Source organism: Malaclemys terrapin, chromosome 12 (genome assembly GCF_027887155.1).
Source record: "Malaclemys terrapin pileata isolate rMalTer1 chromosome 12, rMalTer1.hap1, whole genome shotgun sequence".
NCBI lineage: Eukaryota > Metazoa > Chordata > Testudines > Emydidae > Malaclemys > Malaclemys terrapin.
In genome coordinates this window covers 37926709-37942214 of record NC_071516.1, presented here as the reverse complement: position 1 = coordinate 37942214, position 15506 = coordinate 37926709, and the positions used below count along the sequence as shown (strand labels likewise).

Genomic DNA, 15506 nt, shown 5'->3' with positions numbered 1-15506 from the left:
CTCAGTGGCCAGTGCGCTAATCATCACAATCCAGCATTTTAAGTTTGAGTCTTTTGGGGGTCATTCGTCCCGAGAGAGTTTGATCTACCAGAGGCTGGCTAATCTGCTCTCTTCCTGTAGTGACAGCACTGCCGTCCAAGGGATTTGGGTGCTCTGACTGGCATCTTGAAGTTGTCCAAGTGATTAGGGTGTCCAGTTCCTCACTAATTTTCATGGCATCCAATACTTTCAGGCACCTTGGAAGGGTCTGCAGATGAAGCTTGTGGGATGGGAGAGCCCAGGGCTGGGATCGCAGGAGCTGCAGGTCGGGAGTGAGGGGCACCAGCAGAGCTGTAGACAATGAGGACCTGCTGTAATAATTGGGCCTACAAATTTAACCTAATTTTAAGCTCAGCTGTGAAGAGTGAAAGTTTACAAACCCTCCTATCATATATAAGAATCAAGGTTGATGGACACGTACAAAAGTGAGACAGAACATGAAACAGGCCCAGACTAGTATAAGTTCCCAAGTCTCAGAGTGGCTGGTAAGATCATAGGCCATGCCTGGGTTTCTGCAGTGCTGAGGCTGGAAGGGAGAGTCACACAGAGACAGAAGCTGCATTTTCTCTCTTTGCCGTTCTTCTCTTTCCCCTCACGTGTGTGTCTGTCACATTTTTTCTTCTAGGAAACAGGATTCAACTTGAAAAAAAAACAATAACAGCTCCAACCCAGTCAGCAGCGAACCAGCTGAGCGGCGAACAGCAGAGGCTAACAGAGGGAGTTTGCCTGGGAGCTGTCCGAGAGGAGGTACGCTAAGTGCTGCATTAGGGGGGCTGTGTTGGTGAGTATCTGAGTGTCTGCTGCTGGGACAGTTGGTCAGTTTGACCGTGTGCTTGATTGCTTGCTTGTTTGTTTGAAAAGTGTGAATTGGGAGTGCTTTGTTCCAGCTGGGCCTTGAGTGGGCCTGACTGGTATATAAGGGCAGTCAGCAGCGAACCAGCTGAGCGGCGAACAGCAGAGGCTAACAGCGGGAGTTTGCCTGGGAGCTGTCCGAGAGGAGGTACGCTAAGTGCTGCATTAGGGGGGCTGTGTTGGTGAGTATCTGAGTGTCTGCTGCTGGGACAGTTGGTCAGTTTGACCGTGTGCTTGATTGCTTGCTTGTTTGTTTGAAAAGTGTGAATTGGGAGTGCTTTGTTCCAGCTGGGCCTTGAGTGGGCCTGACTGGTATATAAGGGCAGTCAGCAGCGAACCAGCTGAGCGGCGAACAGCAGAGGCTAACAGCGGGAGTTTGCCTGGGAGCTGTCCGAGAGGAGGTACGCTAAGTGCTGCATTAGGGGGGCTGTGTTGGTGAGTATCTGAGTGTCTGCTGCTGGGACAGTTGGTCAGTTTGACCGTGTGCTTGATTGCTTGCTTGTTTGTTTGAAAAGTGTGAATTGGGAGTGCTTTGTTCCAGCTGGGCCTTGAGTGGGCCTGACTGGTATATAAGGGCAGTCAGCAGCGAACCAGCTGAGCGGCGAACAGCAGAGGCTAACAGCGGGGGTTTGCCTGGGAGCTCGCGTGGGGAGAGCGCACCGAGGCCTTCATCTGCAGGTTTCTCCGAGTAGTTCCTGCAACAGTTGAGGAAGCTCCTAAGAGGACGGTGATATGGAAGGTGAGCGATCAGCTGTTGTAACCTGCACAGGTTGTGCCATGTTTGTCTTTCTTCCGCAGGACAGAAGCGACTTTGTCTGCACAAAATGCAAGCTGGTCTCCATATTGGAGGAGAAGGTTCGAGGGCTGGAGAAACAAGTATCAACTCTGCGTTGCATAAGGGAAAATGAAGATTTCCTGGACAGACGTCAGGAGATGCTTCTACGGCCACAATGTTCTGAAGATTCAGAGCAGGCGCAGCAGGGACAGAAGGATTGTGAGGAGGTTTGGCAGCATGTGACCTCCAGAAGGAGAAAGAGGAGCGTCCATGCACCAGCAATGGAGATACAGGTGAGGAATCGTTTCCATGTTCTCTCTACAGGTGCTAATGCGGAGAGTGGACTAGATGGCCCATCTGAGGGAAGGGAGCAGAAGGAGACTCCACCGATTGGAAGGCAAAAGATGCAATGTCCTAGGGATGGGGGTTCCACGACCACCACTCCCAAGAGGAGGAGGAGGGTGGTGGTGGTCGGGGACTCCCTCCTCAGGGGGACTGAGTCATCTATCTGCCGCCCTGACCGGGAAAACCGAGAGGTCTGCTGCTTGCCAGGAGCTAGGATACACGATGTAACGGAGAGACTGCCGAGACTCATCAAGCCCTCGGATCGCTACCCCTTCCTGCTTCTCCACGTGGGCACCAATGATACTGCCAAGAATGACCTTGAGCGGATCACTGCAGACTACGTGGCTCTGGGAAGAAGGATAAAGGAGTTTGAGGCGCAAGTGGTGTTCTCGTCCATCCTCCCTGTGCAAGGAAAAGGCCGGGGTAGAGACCGTCGAATCGTGGAAGTCAACGAATGGCTACGCAGGTGGTGTCGGAGAGAAGGCTTTGGATTCTTCGACCATGGGATGGTGTTCCAAGAAGAAGGAGTGCTAGGCAGAGACGGGCTCCACCTAACGAAGAGAGGGAAGAGCATCTTCGCCAGCAGGCTGGCTAACCTAGTGAGGAGGGCTTTAAACTAGGTTCACCGGGGGAAGGAGACCAAAGCCCTGAGGTAAGTGGGGAAATGGGATCCTGGGAGGAAGCACAAGCAGGAGAGCGCAACAGGGGAGGACTCCTGTCTCATGCTGAGAAAGAGGGACGATCGTTGAGTTATCTTAAGTGCCTATACACAAATGCAAGAAGCCTGGGAAACAAGCAGGGAGAACTGGAAGTCCTGGCACAGTCAGGGAACTATGATGTGATTGGAATAACAGAGACTTGGTGGGATAACTCACATGACTGGAGTACTGTCATGGATGGATATAAACTGTTCAGGAAGGACAGGCAGGGCAGAAAAGGTGGGGGAGTTGCATTGTATGTAAGAGAGGAGTATGACTGCTCAGAGCTCCGGTATGATACTGCAGAAAAACCTGAGAGTCTCTGGATAAAGTTGAGAAGTGTGAGCAACAAGGGTGATGTCGTGGTTGGAGTCTGCTATAGACCACCAGACCAGGGGGACGAGGTGGACGAGGCTTTCTTCTGGCAACTAGCAGAAGTTGCTAGATCACAGGCCCTGGTTCTCATGGGAGACTTTAATCACCCTGATATCTGCTGGGAGAGCAATACAGCGGTGCACAGGCAATCCAGGAAATTTTTGGAAAGTGTAGGGGACAATTTCCTGGTGCAAGTGCTGGAGGAACCAACTAGGGGCAAAGCTTTTCTTGACCTGCTGCTCACAAACAGGGAAGAACTAGTAGGGGAAGCAAAAGTGGATGGGAACCTGGGAGGGAGTGACCATGAGATGGTCGAGTTCAGGATCCTGACACAAGGAAGAAAGGAGAGCAGCAGAATACGGACCCTGGACTTCAGAAAAGCAGACTTTGACTCCCTCAGGGAACAGATGGGCAGGATCCCCTGGGAGAATAACATGAAGGGCAAAGGGGTCCAGGAGAGCTGGCTGTATTTTAAAGAATCCTTATTGAGGTTGCAGGAACAAACCATCCCGATGTGTAGAAAGAATAGTAAATATGGCAGGCGACCAGCTTGGCTAAACAGTGAAATCCTTGCTGATCTTAAACGCAAAAAAGAGGCTTATAAGGAGTGGAAGATTGGACAAATGACCAGGGAGGAGTATAAAAATATTGCTCAGGCGTGCAGGAGTGAAATCAGGAAGGCCAAATCACACTTGGAGTTGCAGTTAGCAAGAGATGTTAAGAGTAACAAGAAGGGTTTCTTCAGGTATGTTAGCAACAAGAAGAAAATCAAGGAAAGTGTGGGCCCCTTACTGAATGAGGGAGGCAACCTAGTGACCGAGGATGTGGAAAAAGCTAATGTACTCAATGATTTTTTTGCCTCTGTCTTCATGCACAAGGTCAGCTCCCAGATTGCTGCACTGGGCAGTACAGCATGGGGAGAAGGTGGCCAACCCTCTGTGGAGAAAGAAGTGGTTCGGGACTATTTAGAAAAACTGGACGTGCACAAGTCCATGGGGCCGGATGCGCTGCATCCGAGGGTGCTAAAGGAGTTGGCGGGTGAGATTGCAGAGCCATTAGCCATTATTTTTGAAAACTCATGGCGATCGGGGGAGGTCCCAGATGACTGGAAAAAGGCTAATGTAGTGCCCATCTTTAAAAAAGGGAAGAAGGAGGATCCGGGGAACTACAGGCCAGTCAGCCTCACCTCAGTCCCTGGAAAAATCATGGAGCAGGTCCTCAAGGAATCAATTATGAAACATTTAGAGGAGAGGAAAGTGATCAGGAACAGTCAGCATGGATTCACGAAGGGGAAGTCGTGCCTGACTAACCTAATTGCCTTCTATGATGAGATAACTGGCTCTGTGGATGAGGGGAAAGCAGTGGATGTGTTATTTCTTGACTTTAGCAAAGCTTTTGATACTGTCTCCCACAGTATTCTTGCCACCAAGTTAAAGAAGTATGGGCTGGATGAATGGACTGTAAGGTGGATAGAAAGCTGGCTAGATCGTCGGGCTCAACGGGTAGTGATCAATGGCTCCATGTCTAGTTGGCAGCCGGTTTCAAGTGGAGTGCCCCAAGGGTCGGTCCTGGGGCCGGTTTTGTTTAATATCTTTATTAATGATCTGGAGGATGGTGTGGACTGCACTCTCAGCAAGTTTGCAGATGACACTAAACTAGGAGGCGTGGTAGATACACTAGAGGGTAGGGATCGGATACAGAGGGACCTAGACAAATTAGAGGATTGGGCAGAAAAAAACCTGATGAGGTTCAACAAGGACAAGTGCAGAGTCCTGCACTTAGGACGGAAGAATCCCATGCACTGCTACAGACTAGGGACCGAATGGCTAGGTAGCAGTTCTGCTGAAAAGGACCTAGGGGTCACAGTGGACGAGAAGCTGGATATGAGTCAACAGTGTGCTCTTGTTGCCAAGAAGGCTAACGGCATTTTGGGCTGTATAAGTAGGGGCATTGCCAGCAGATCGAGGAACGTGATCGTTCCCCTTTATTCGACATTGATGAGGCCTCATCTGGAATACTGTGTCCAGTTTTGGTCCCCACACTACAAGAAGGATGTGGAAAAATTGGAAAGAGTCCAGCGGAGGGCAACAAAAATGATTAGGGGTCTGGAGCACATGACTTATGAGGAGAGGCTGAGAGAACTGGGATTGTTTAGTCTCCAGAAGAGAAGAATGAGGGGGGATTTGATAGCAGCCTTCAACTACCTGAAGGGGGGTTCCAAAGAGGATGGAGCTCGGCTGTTCTCAGTGGTGGCAGATGACAGAACAAGGAGCAATGGTCTCAAGTTGCAGTGGGGGAGGTCCAGGTTGGATATCAGGAAAAACTATTTCACTAGGAGGGTGGTGAAACACTGGAATGCGTTACCTAGGGAGGTGGTGGAGTCTCCTTCCTTGGAGGTTTTTAAGGCCCGGCTTGACAAAGCCCTGGCTGGGATGATTTAGCTGGGAATTGGTCCTGCTTTGAGCAGGGGGTTGGACTAGATGACCTCTTGAGGTCCCTTCCAACTCTGATATTCTATGATTCTATGATTCTATGATTCAACCCATCACAACTAACTTCTTCTCTTTTCCCCAAGAGGACAGTTATTACCATCTTTTATATCATCTAAGAGACTGTCACAGAGAGAGGGCTTCCTTCAAATTCCTCTCCACAACTACAGGGGAAAGGAACAAGGGATGTAGTTAAAAATAAGGCTTTTGCCTTAATATGTCCATTTGAAAGGTTTGATTTGTTTTTCCTCTGTTTCTGTATCTGTACTGAAAGGTTAGAGGGATTGTTAATGGTGCATTTCCCATGGGACTGAGCAGGCCGAGGGCCCTGGATACCAGACCCCGAACCTTGTTGAACACTGTTTAACCTTGGGCAGCAATATAGTCACGTTAGCACCATTGACTCTCTGGGCCCATATATTCAATCTCAATGACTACAACAGAGTTCAGGGCTAGGATAGCAGGGGGCTGTGGGTCAGGCTTGAGGGATACTGGCAGAGCTGTGAGTTTCCAGGCTAGGACTGGATTCGGAAGGTGCCAGTGGGTCAGGACTCAGGATGCATCTGCACAGCAAATGAAGCTGTGATGGGAGCACAGGTGGGCGTTCCTACGCTAGTGTTAATCTAGCTAGCACAGGAAACAACCAGCAAATGGGACACGTTGGCCTGGACTGCAGCACAGAGGGCAACCAGGGTAGGCAAGATGAATGGATGCATCCGAAGAAGTGAGGTTTTTACTCACGAAAGCTTATGCCCAAATAAATCTGTTAGTCTTTAAGGTACGACCAGACTCCTTGTTGTTTTTGTAGATACAGACTAACGGCTACCCCCTGATACTTGACACAGAAATCAGTGACTTTCAGCCAAATCCATCTTGGGGGGGTCCCGGGCCAGACACCCTGGACTCCCCCTCTTCCAGTCCCACATTGCAGACTGCCCTGAACCCCACTGCCTGGTCTCCAACATGCCCATTGCTCCTCCCCCAGGCTTTGTCCTGCTTTCCAGGCAAAGTGTCACCTGGTCGAATCCCCCTCCTGGGTCTCAGGTTACGAAGTGCACCATCCATCACCTATGTGCAGACTGCTGGGCAGCTTCACCTGCCCTGATGGCCTCAGCAAAAGTCACACACCCAATTCCCACCACCTAGGCATTGGTGCAGTGCACAGGGAAACTAAGGCACACACGGTATTAGTATAGGACAGTAAGATTCACCTGCAACATAACAAAGTGCAAAAAAAACCACTTTGCCACAGGATGTTTCTGGCATGACATGTGCTGTTTGCTCCTCATGCACACCCTGCCTACTGCTTCTAATTGTCAGCTGTCACTGGATTGCACTGACCCAACTGTTCACTGGAATTTCCCCTTCCACTCCTCCCACCTCCACGTGCGGCTGGGCTCTATATAACCCGCTCTGAGATGGGTAGGAGGATCAGGGTGAAGTTCAGCTCCACAGAAGCTGGGATCCATCTCTCCGACAACAGCGAAGGACAAAGGACTTGGATAAGTTACAGGAGATTCCACCAGCCTGGAGAGAGCAGAGAACCATGTCACATGGGGCTGGAACGGCAGGGTTTGTTTCTGAGAGGCAGCATGATCCAGCGGTTAGAGCTAGGGGGCAGGGGTTGGGAGTCTAGACTCCTGAGTTCACGCTCCACCTCTCTGGGTTCAGGAGCTGATCTCAATTTGGGTTTGTGCAGCACCTGTCAAATGTGGGAGCCCAGCTTGGTCAGAGTCTGAGACTCGGACACCTGGGTTCTAACCTGGCTCTGGGAGGGGAATAGACCTACCTTGGTTGGGGTCTGTGCTGTGTCTGGCACAATAGCACAAGAATAGTAGGAGGAGCTTAGGGAGGCAGAGCAGTGTGGGAGGGGAATCATAAGAAGGGAGGAGCTTTGGGAACAGAGTGAGGTGGGAGGGGGTTAGGCCCAGGAGGTGCCATGGAGGAGGCAGATTTCCACCCCGCGCTGTCTCCATCCATCTCCCCCCTTCTCCCCACTGCAGGTCGATCCAGTGAAAGACACGGCCATGGCTCTGAGGGGAACCCGCCCGGTGCTCCTGCTGCCGCTCGTCCTGCTGGGTGCCTGCCTGGTCCTGACCAGTGGGCAGCCATGGATCGAGCCAAACTTCATGTTCCTTAGGAAGCATGTAGATTATCCAAAGACTAATGCCCCCAATGCTAATGCCTACTGTAACAAGATGATGCAGATTCGGGGAATATATGGGAAGCCAGTCAACACCTTCATTCACGAGCCCGTCACAAAAATAAACAGCATCTGCAAGGAGGGTGGGACACCCAAAATAGGTGGCCTGCATGAGAGCAAAGTTGAATTCAGGATCACTCAGTGCGTATTTGAGCCTGACCCACTGTCAATCTCTTACATCGGGATAGTGAAGAAGCAGAAAATTATTATTGGCTGCTGAAATTTGTACCCTGTGTACTACCTGGAGCAGATCTAGGGCCCAGGGCTGGACCTGGAGGGGAGGCAGGACCCCTACTGTTTCCTCTAATCCCGCTCTGTCCCTCCCACACCGACCATGGCACCCAGCTCCTCACCCGCCTCTGAACACTGGTCAGATTGTTTAGGTGTTTCCATCCCTAGTGTCCATTATACAGCATAGCCACCCCTTCCCCACCCCCACCCTCTGCTGCCCCTAGTACCCATTATATGGTATAGCCGCCCTCCCCCGCCCCCACGCTCTGCTGCCCCTAGTGTCCATTGTACTGTATAACCGCTCCTTCCCCACCCCCACCCTCACCCTCTGCTGCCCCTAGTACACATTATACAGTATAACAGCCCCTTCCCCAACCCCCACCCTCTACTGCCCCAGTGCCCATTGTACTGTATAACCACCCCTTCCCCACCCCTCACCCTCTGCTGTCCCTAGTGCCCATTACACAGTATAGCCGCCCCTTCCTCACCCCCACCCTCTGAAGCCCCAGTGCCTATTATACAGTATAGCCGCCCCTCACCTATCCTGTTCTCCCTGCTGACAAACAGTGGCCATCTTAAAAAAAAAAAAAAAAGGTCTTAATTAAGAAATATCTACCAATTTCACTCTTCTGGGATTGTGTACTAGGTCTAATGATGGAAAATCCTCATATTCATTGAATGATCTGGTATTTGTCATTCTTCTCTGCTTTTTTTTTTTAAACATGTCCCCTCTTTCTGCCATTCTCTGTGCTCCCTAAATCTTGTTAAACCTGGTACCTGCAAAGCAATCTGTCTTGTGTGAGATTGGGGATGGATGGAACATAAATTCTCAGGTCCCAGAGCCCACTCCTCTCCCAGTGTCAGGGTTAGAACCCAGGAGTCCTCACTCCCAGCCACCCCACTTCCCTTCCAAAATTGATATTGATACAGGAGATTTAAACCTCCATCCTTCAGGGCCTGAGCCATTCACTAACTGAGGAAGGTCAGGAAGAAACTTTGCCTTTGAGCAAGTTTTTTCATTATTCTTCTCTTGAAGGCTTTCCTTCCTTTCGAGCAGCAGGGACTGGCTAGTGTCAGAGGCTGAGCTGGAGGGACCCTGGCCTGTGTCACCCCCAGAATCATTGCTGACAGCTGGGTCAGTCCAGCTCTGATTCCTCCACAAGTCATTGTCAAAATTCATATAATTTAGGGTATGAACCAGACCCCTCAGATGAGAAATGCACCCTTAGACTAACAGAGGAAGAAGTAGTAGCTGGTGTTCCCAACAGGGAAGCTGAGGAGTTTAAGATGTCATGGGTTCAAATCCCACCACTGCCAATGCCCAAACCTATTAGCCACTCACAGAACATGACGTGATGAGCACAAAGGATAAATGTGGAGTTTGAGAGGAAGGTGTGGTCCATGAAGCAGGACTCTAATTCACCCTGACTCCTGTTGCTCCTTGACACCCTATCCTGAACCCCCTGTAGGCTTCTCCAACTTACTCCAGCTCTGACACCCCCAAATTGACCTCCCTTCCTGGACTTTCTCAATCACTCTGCCCCTTGGCTCTGTTGCACACAGCTCTCTGTCTCCAGCCTCTTCCTAAATGCGATCTGCAATATTGTTCTTCTTTGCAAAAATCCTGCATTCATTAGGGATTTAAACCCAGGCCCTCACACACTGGCTCTAAGAGCCACATGCCTAGACCAAGGAGTCTGGTAGCTGGGGCTTCCCCTGTGTACTCTCTCCTCCCTGATGCAGAACTCTGCAGTTAGGCATCCCTGACTCACTGCCACCTACTTCCTCCTGGCAGAGTGCATCATGGGGTGTCTCTGCCCGGGGGTGATACTGAGGCTCAGAGAGCTTAGCCCAGTTCAGGGAAGTGTTTTCACATTTACATGAGCAATAAGAACATCCAGAGTGGCATTAACTACAATAAACAGCACAGAAGAGATGTAATTCCTCCTGGCTTCACCACTAAGTTACAGGCATTAGGGATGGAAGGGTGAAGGGGGTGGGGGTGTAGGTAGTGTTCTCATTGATCCCTCCAGTGGAAGGATGGATTCCAAAGCCAGAGGGGACCATTGTGATCATGTAGACCAGGGGTGGCCAATCTGTGGCTCCGGACCCACATGCGGCTCTTCAGAAGTTAATATGTGGCTCCTTGTATAGGCACCGACTCCGGGGCTGGAGCTACAGGCGCCAACTTTCAATGTGCCCGGGGGGTGCTCACTGCTCAACCCCTGGCTCTGCCACAGGCCCTTCTCCCACTCCACCCCTTCCGACCCCCTCCCCTAAGCCTGCCGTGCCCTTGCTCCTCCCCCTCCGAGCTTCCTGCATGCCACGAAACAGCTGATCGGGAGGTGCAGGGAGGGAGGGGGAGGAGCTGATCAGCAGGGCTGCCGGTGGGTGGGAGGCACTGGGAGTGGCGGGGGAGTGGATGAGGGGCTGCTGACATATTACTGTGGCTCTTTGGCAATGTACATTGGTAAATTCTGGCTCCTTCTCAGGCTCAGGTTGGCCCCCCCGATCTAGACCAACAATCCCCATGAAGGTGACACACTATGGACAACAAGTGATGCTAATTGTCACCATAAGGTGCTCTCTTTGCACTGAAGTCGGACCATTTCAGCCCCTGCTGGTGGGAATTCATCATTAGCTCCTCTGGGCAAACCACAGCTCAGCTCTCCTTCCGGGCTCCATGGCCCAAAAGCAGCTGGGAGCGGCGTTCAGATAGCAGACGGGGAGATTCCAACTTCTGCCATCTGGGGGCAAGTTTTTTTCAGCGAATCTGGAACTTGTGCCAGTTCCCTGGAGGAACATTAACCATGCAGTTAATGAGTTAGTTAATTGATTAGTCAATTAATGACACCTTCCTTTAAGGCATTTCCACACTGTTACTGGAGGGCTGCTGTGGCCTTTGGTCCCTATTAGCGTTATGATGGATGAGATTACAAAACAATTGGCGCAGAAGGTCCCCTGCTCCGGGCTTGGCCAAGGGTGGGGGGATAAAATCACCAGGGGCTGAAATGGACTTTTAGTTAATTAATTTACTGAAGACCCCCCCACTCCCAAGGAAATGTGAACTCACAACTCCTGGGTTACAAGAGCAGGGCAATAACCCCTGAGACACACAGCCTTTGCCTGCTGGGCTCCCCCTGGCCCAGCTCCCAGCTCAGCACTTGGCTTTGATGTGATTCTTTCCTGGGGGTGTCACGTGAGGTCTCTGCACTTCAGACTGATTCATGGGGCTCCCAAGGTGATGCTGGGGGAGGGTCTGTGGGCACTGGGAAGTGTGGTAAACTCCCCCCCCCCCCAGCCATTGACGGGATCCCTACCTGATGCCCCCCCATTCCTCCAGCCTATGCTCCCCACACCACCCATCTCCTGCTGCTGATCTGGCCAAGGGAGCCAGATTCTGTTCCCAGCCCTGGCACTGACCACAGAAACTCCCCGGGTCCCAGAGCCTGCTAGGAGATGGAATTCTTCTCCAGGGTTCGGGGGGATCCCCCGGGGCAAAGAGACTCACCATGTGGGTACCCCCGCACAGTCAGGCACAGCATTGCAGGGCTTCGCCGCACTTCAGGCCTGCTCATCAACCAGCCAAACCACTGGGGTCCCCTTGGCGGCTGTGACCTGCTCCTCCGGCCAGGTTGCTCTCGGCTCTCTCCCCTTTCAGGGCAATCCAGAGTCCAGCCCAAACCACAGGATGGATGGATAGGTGGGGGATGAGTATGGTGAGAAGACGGATGTGTCTGAGGTTGGATGTATAGGTGGGGGGTGGGTATGGTGACGGATATGTCTGAGGTTGGATGGATAGGTGGGTGCGGTGATAGACGGATATGTCTGGGGATGGATAGACAGACATTAATGCTGTGATTCCAATGTCATGAAGGGACCTTTTTTCTTATTGTCTGGGTGATGCCAAGCTCCCATCCCTTCCTGTGCAAATAGCCAAGGTATCGTTAGTTGCCGCTGATGGCAGCTCTGTGGCTGGGTAACAACATTGCTGTGAAGCCCTTTGAGCAAGGAAGCTACTGTCTTTCCATCCTGTGCGTGGGCCCATGTTTGAGTGACTGGAAAGAGGCCAGTCCCCAGTGACCAGGACAGTGCCAGGTGTGAGCAATGCCAGGAGTCCTGGTTCCTGCTGTTTGTCTGGGCTATGACTCATCCCTCTGTCCCTGAGCTAAAAATGGAACCCAGGAGTCCTGGCTCCCAGACTGCTTCGCTAATCCACTATTCGCTGCTCCCTTCCCACATGTGGGATAGGACCCAGGAGCCTGTCCCCCTGCTCTGCCCCTCTATACCCCCCTCCGCCCCCCTGAGTTTTGAGCTTTACGCAAATCTTTGTCTCTGTGATGTGTTTCTTTGTGTCTGTGTGTGACTGTAACGGTGTGTGATAGCTGGGTGTGGCAACTGGGTGTGATAGCTGGGTGTGGCAACTGTGTGTTTTGTCCGTGAGTGTCTCTCCATGACACAATTATACTTGTGAGTTGTGCCTTACAGCAATAGCCAACAGCCTCTCAGTACTGGCAGCAATTCCCGGACTTAAGAGACACTCGCACACACACCCTAGACACACAAACACTGTACCAACTCCACACCTATACCCATATCTGTCTATGCACACACCGTACAACCCCTCACACACAACATCCACCCTCACAGCTAAGGCCCTGCATACATACATACTATCATCCAAACATGCATACTGACATTGTACATACAGTCAAATGCCAAGACCCAAACACACACACACACACAGAGAACCCTGCACATACCAGACACCTTATCCTCACAAACCCCGACACTCCACATACTCTAACATCACCTCAGACACTGTCCACACTCACGCAAACCCTAGTATTCTAAACACACATACATACACCCCCCCCCCCCAAGGGAATGCTGAAATACAGACACGCAATGCATTAGCCCTCTGAGGCAGCTCGCTACATTATACTGCTGATCCCTTTATTTGTGTGAGGTTGTGTGTGTGTGTATGTTGTTTGTGGGGTTTTCTACTTTTCTCTATCTTTGAGCCTCTAGATCCGCCACCCCACCTGGCTGCATCGTCCCAGGGCAGAGAAAAGCCACACAGAACTGGAGCTGTCACTCAGAAGGGAAGAAATCCTGTCCCTCTCTCTCTCTCTAGAATCCCCCCGGCAGACAAAGCCCAGACAGTTTTTACCTCCAGGTAGCTAGTCGAGGTCAGCGCTGTACCCCCACCTGCACCCACTGTCATCCAGTCAAATGGAGATACATGGCTGCGCCTTGCTCCCGGAGGATTTGCCCTGGAGAGCGGGATGCTGAAGCTGTGTGCATCTGAAGACAGTGCTTATCTGTGTGTATGTCTAGCAGCTCCCACCGCTTGTCACCCAACCAGTCACCCATGGGCAAACCAACCGGCTTTGCAGCCCAGCCCCGACTGGGATGTTTGCCAGGGAGAGCCCTGGCTGGGAGCCCAGGGGAAATCACTGCAAAACATCACCACCTATAAGTCTCTCTGTGCCTCTCTGACAGCTGATCCGGCTGACTGCAGCTTCCCTAGACATTGTCAATAGCAGTTCAGGTGAGTTATATCTGTGTCAGCTGGCTCCATAGCTCAGGGGTTAAAGCACTGTTTTTGTAAACCAGGGGTCCTGAGTCCCTATTTCACTAGGGCTTGGCCTGTTACTCTGCTATGTTCAAAGCAAGTTTCATAAAGGGGAATATCTCGGAATTAACCCCTGAGATCCTCCAGTATATCTTCACTGTAGACCTGCCGCAAGTGACTCGGTCTCTCTAGTTATTCTTTTTGCATGAGCCTAATTTGAGTGCTGCATGTTGGCTCCACTGTCCTGCCTCCCCCCCAGACTGACCCCCACTGCTAGGAAGTGTAAAGAGCTATTTGGGGGTATACTCCATGGATCACAACGTCACAGCAAGGTGCAATGCCCTGGGATCACTTTGGCAGGGTGTTAGGAGAGAACATGTGTGCCCCTTCTGGGGAGCGTGTATGGAAATGGTGCCAGTCATGTGTGTGTGTGTAAATGGTACAAGGCATGTGTGTGACCACATGGATGGAGGTCATGTGCCACACACTGCTGGAGTGGATGAGTCCAGCTGGGGGGTGGGGGGGCAAAATTCCAAACCAGTTGCACCTCACAAGCTGGGCCTGCATAAACACACACATGCTCTGCAGCTGCTAGCAGGGAATTTTGTCCCCAACAGCAAATGATTCTGTGACTTTACATGATTAAAATATGACCCCGTATACCATTATTCCTACCACCATTATATAATTGCAGCAAAACTTGTACAAAGTATGTCATGTAGGGTATCAATGGAAAAGTTATGATTTGCTGAATATAATTACCCTATTTGTATGCATGTATCATTGTTGTATCAGAAGTTATGAATATTGACTATTGTGGAAGCAGAGAAAGAACTGTCATGCATTGCAGTTCCTTCCTGTCAGTTCTTTCTCTGCTTCCACACTATATACCCGTATTTCAAATGGGTTTGCTCCTGGGGTGACACCCACAAGGTAGTTTACATCCAGTCTAGCCAGCATCTTGTAGATGAACCATTCAAGGCAATGGCCCATTAAGAAAAACAATAGGCCATAGGAGAAGCTTATCTCCACCCAATGGACTTTCCTGTGGACGTTTTATCCAGAATATGAGTAATGGCCCCTGCAATGACTCATCGAAGCATGCAAGGCCATGTGACTAGCTCATGTGATACTGGGGGGAGGGGTAGCTCAGTGGTTTGAACTCCATGTTGTGCCTGTACTTTTCCACTAACTGGGCTGCTTCGGACAATGAAGTTCCCTCCACAAGGCAGAAGCTATAAAAGGCCCTGGAAGCAACTTCATTTTGCCTCTTTCCTGCTCTGATCTCTGGACTATGGACTTACACTAAAAGGAGCATTTCAATCAACAGACTGAGGGCTTGCCAATCTTTTGAATGCCACCAGAGACTTAACAAGCCAGCAGTTTATGACATCACTGATACAAACCAGATACAAGAATTTTGCAAGGTGTATCTGTATTTGGTTCCTTTAACCATTTTAACTCTCATCTTTCTTTCTTTCTATAAATAAATCTTTAGATATTAGATACTAAATGTTTGGCAACAGAGTGATTCTTGGGTAAGATCTGAGTTATATATTGACGTGGGTAGGTGGCTGGTCCTTAGGAATCAGAAGAACCCATTGGTTGATTAAATTGGCTTTAAATAACCACTTATCATTAAGTCTAGTGTCTGGGTGTTGAATCCAGGACTGGAATACCCAAGGAGGCTGCATTTCTGACTTCCTGTCAGCCAGTGTGGTGAGACAGACGTTTACTTTTGTTACTGGTTTGGTATATCTTGCGGGACAATAACCACCTGTTTTGGGGTGTGTCTCCCCTATTTCTCAGCAGTTTTTCCTGAATCTGGTATTCTCAGCTGTTCCCCACTGAGGCATGGGGACAGCATCCTCCACTGTATGTAAAAGGAGCAATGGCTTTAGCTCTGCCTAAATAGTTGGCA

At 50.7% G+C, this 15506-nt stretch overlaps 1 protein-coding gene and 1 long non-coding RNA gene across 2 annotated transcripts in view; one reads left to right on the top strand and one right to left on the bottom strand.

Annotated features, from left to right (window-relative positions):
* Positions 1-13305, bottom strand: part of LOC128845923 (uncharacterized) — a 35946-nt gene extending 22641 nt beyond the window's left edge. Inside the window, exons 1-2 of the long non-coding RNA XR_008446751.1 lie at positions 13181-13305; positions 11519-11835 (exon numbers count right to left, since the gene is read on the bottom strand). This is a non-coding gene — a long non-coding RNA (uncharacterized LOC128845923). The remainder of the gene's footprint in view (positions 1-11518; positions 11836-13180) is intronic.
* LOC128845922 (ribonuclease-like) lies at positions 7601-8044 on the top strand. Its single transcript, XM_054045014.1, has one exon. The coding sequence runs from the start codon at positions 7601-7603 to the stop codon at positions 7994-7996; it is 396 nt and encodes a 131-aa protein (XP_053900989.1). The 3' UTR covers positions 7997-8044.
* Positions 13306-15506: the final 2201 nt, after the last annotated feature.

Coding starts and splice junctions, on each gene's coding strand:
- LOC128845922 (XM_054045014.1), top strand. CDS start 7,601: ATGGCTCTGAGGGGAACCCGCCCGGTGCTCCTGCTGCCGCTCGTCCTG.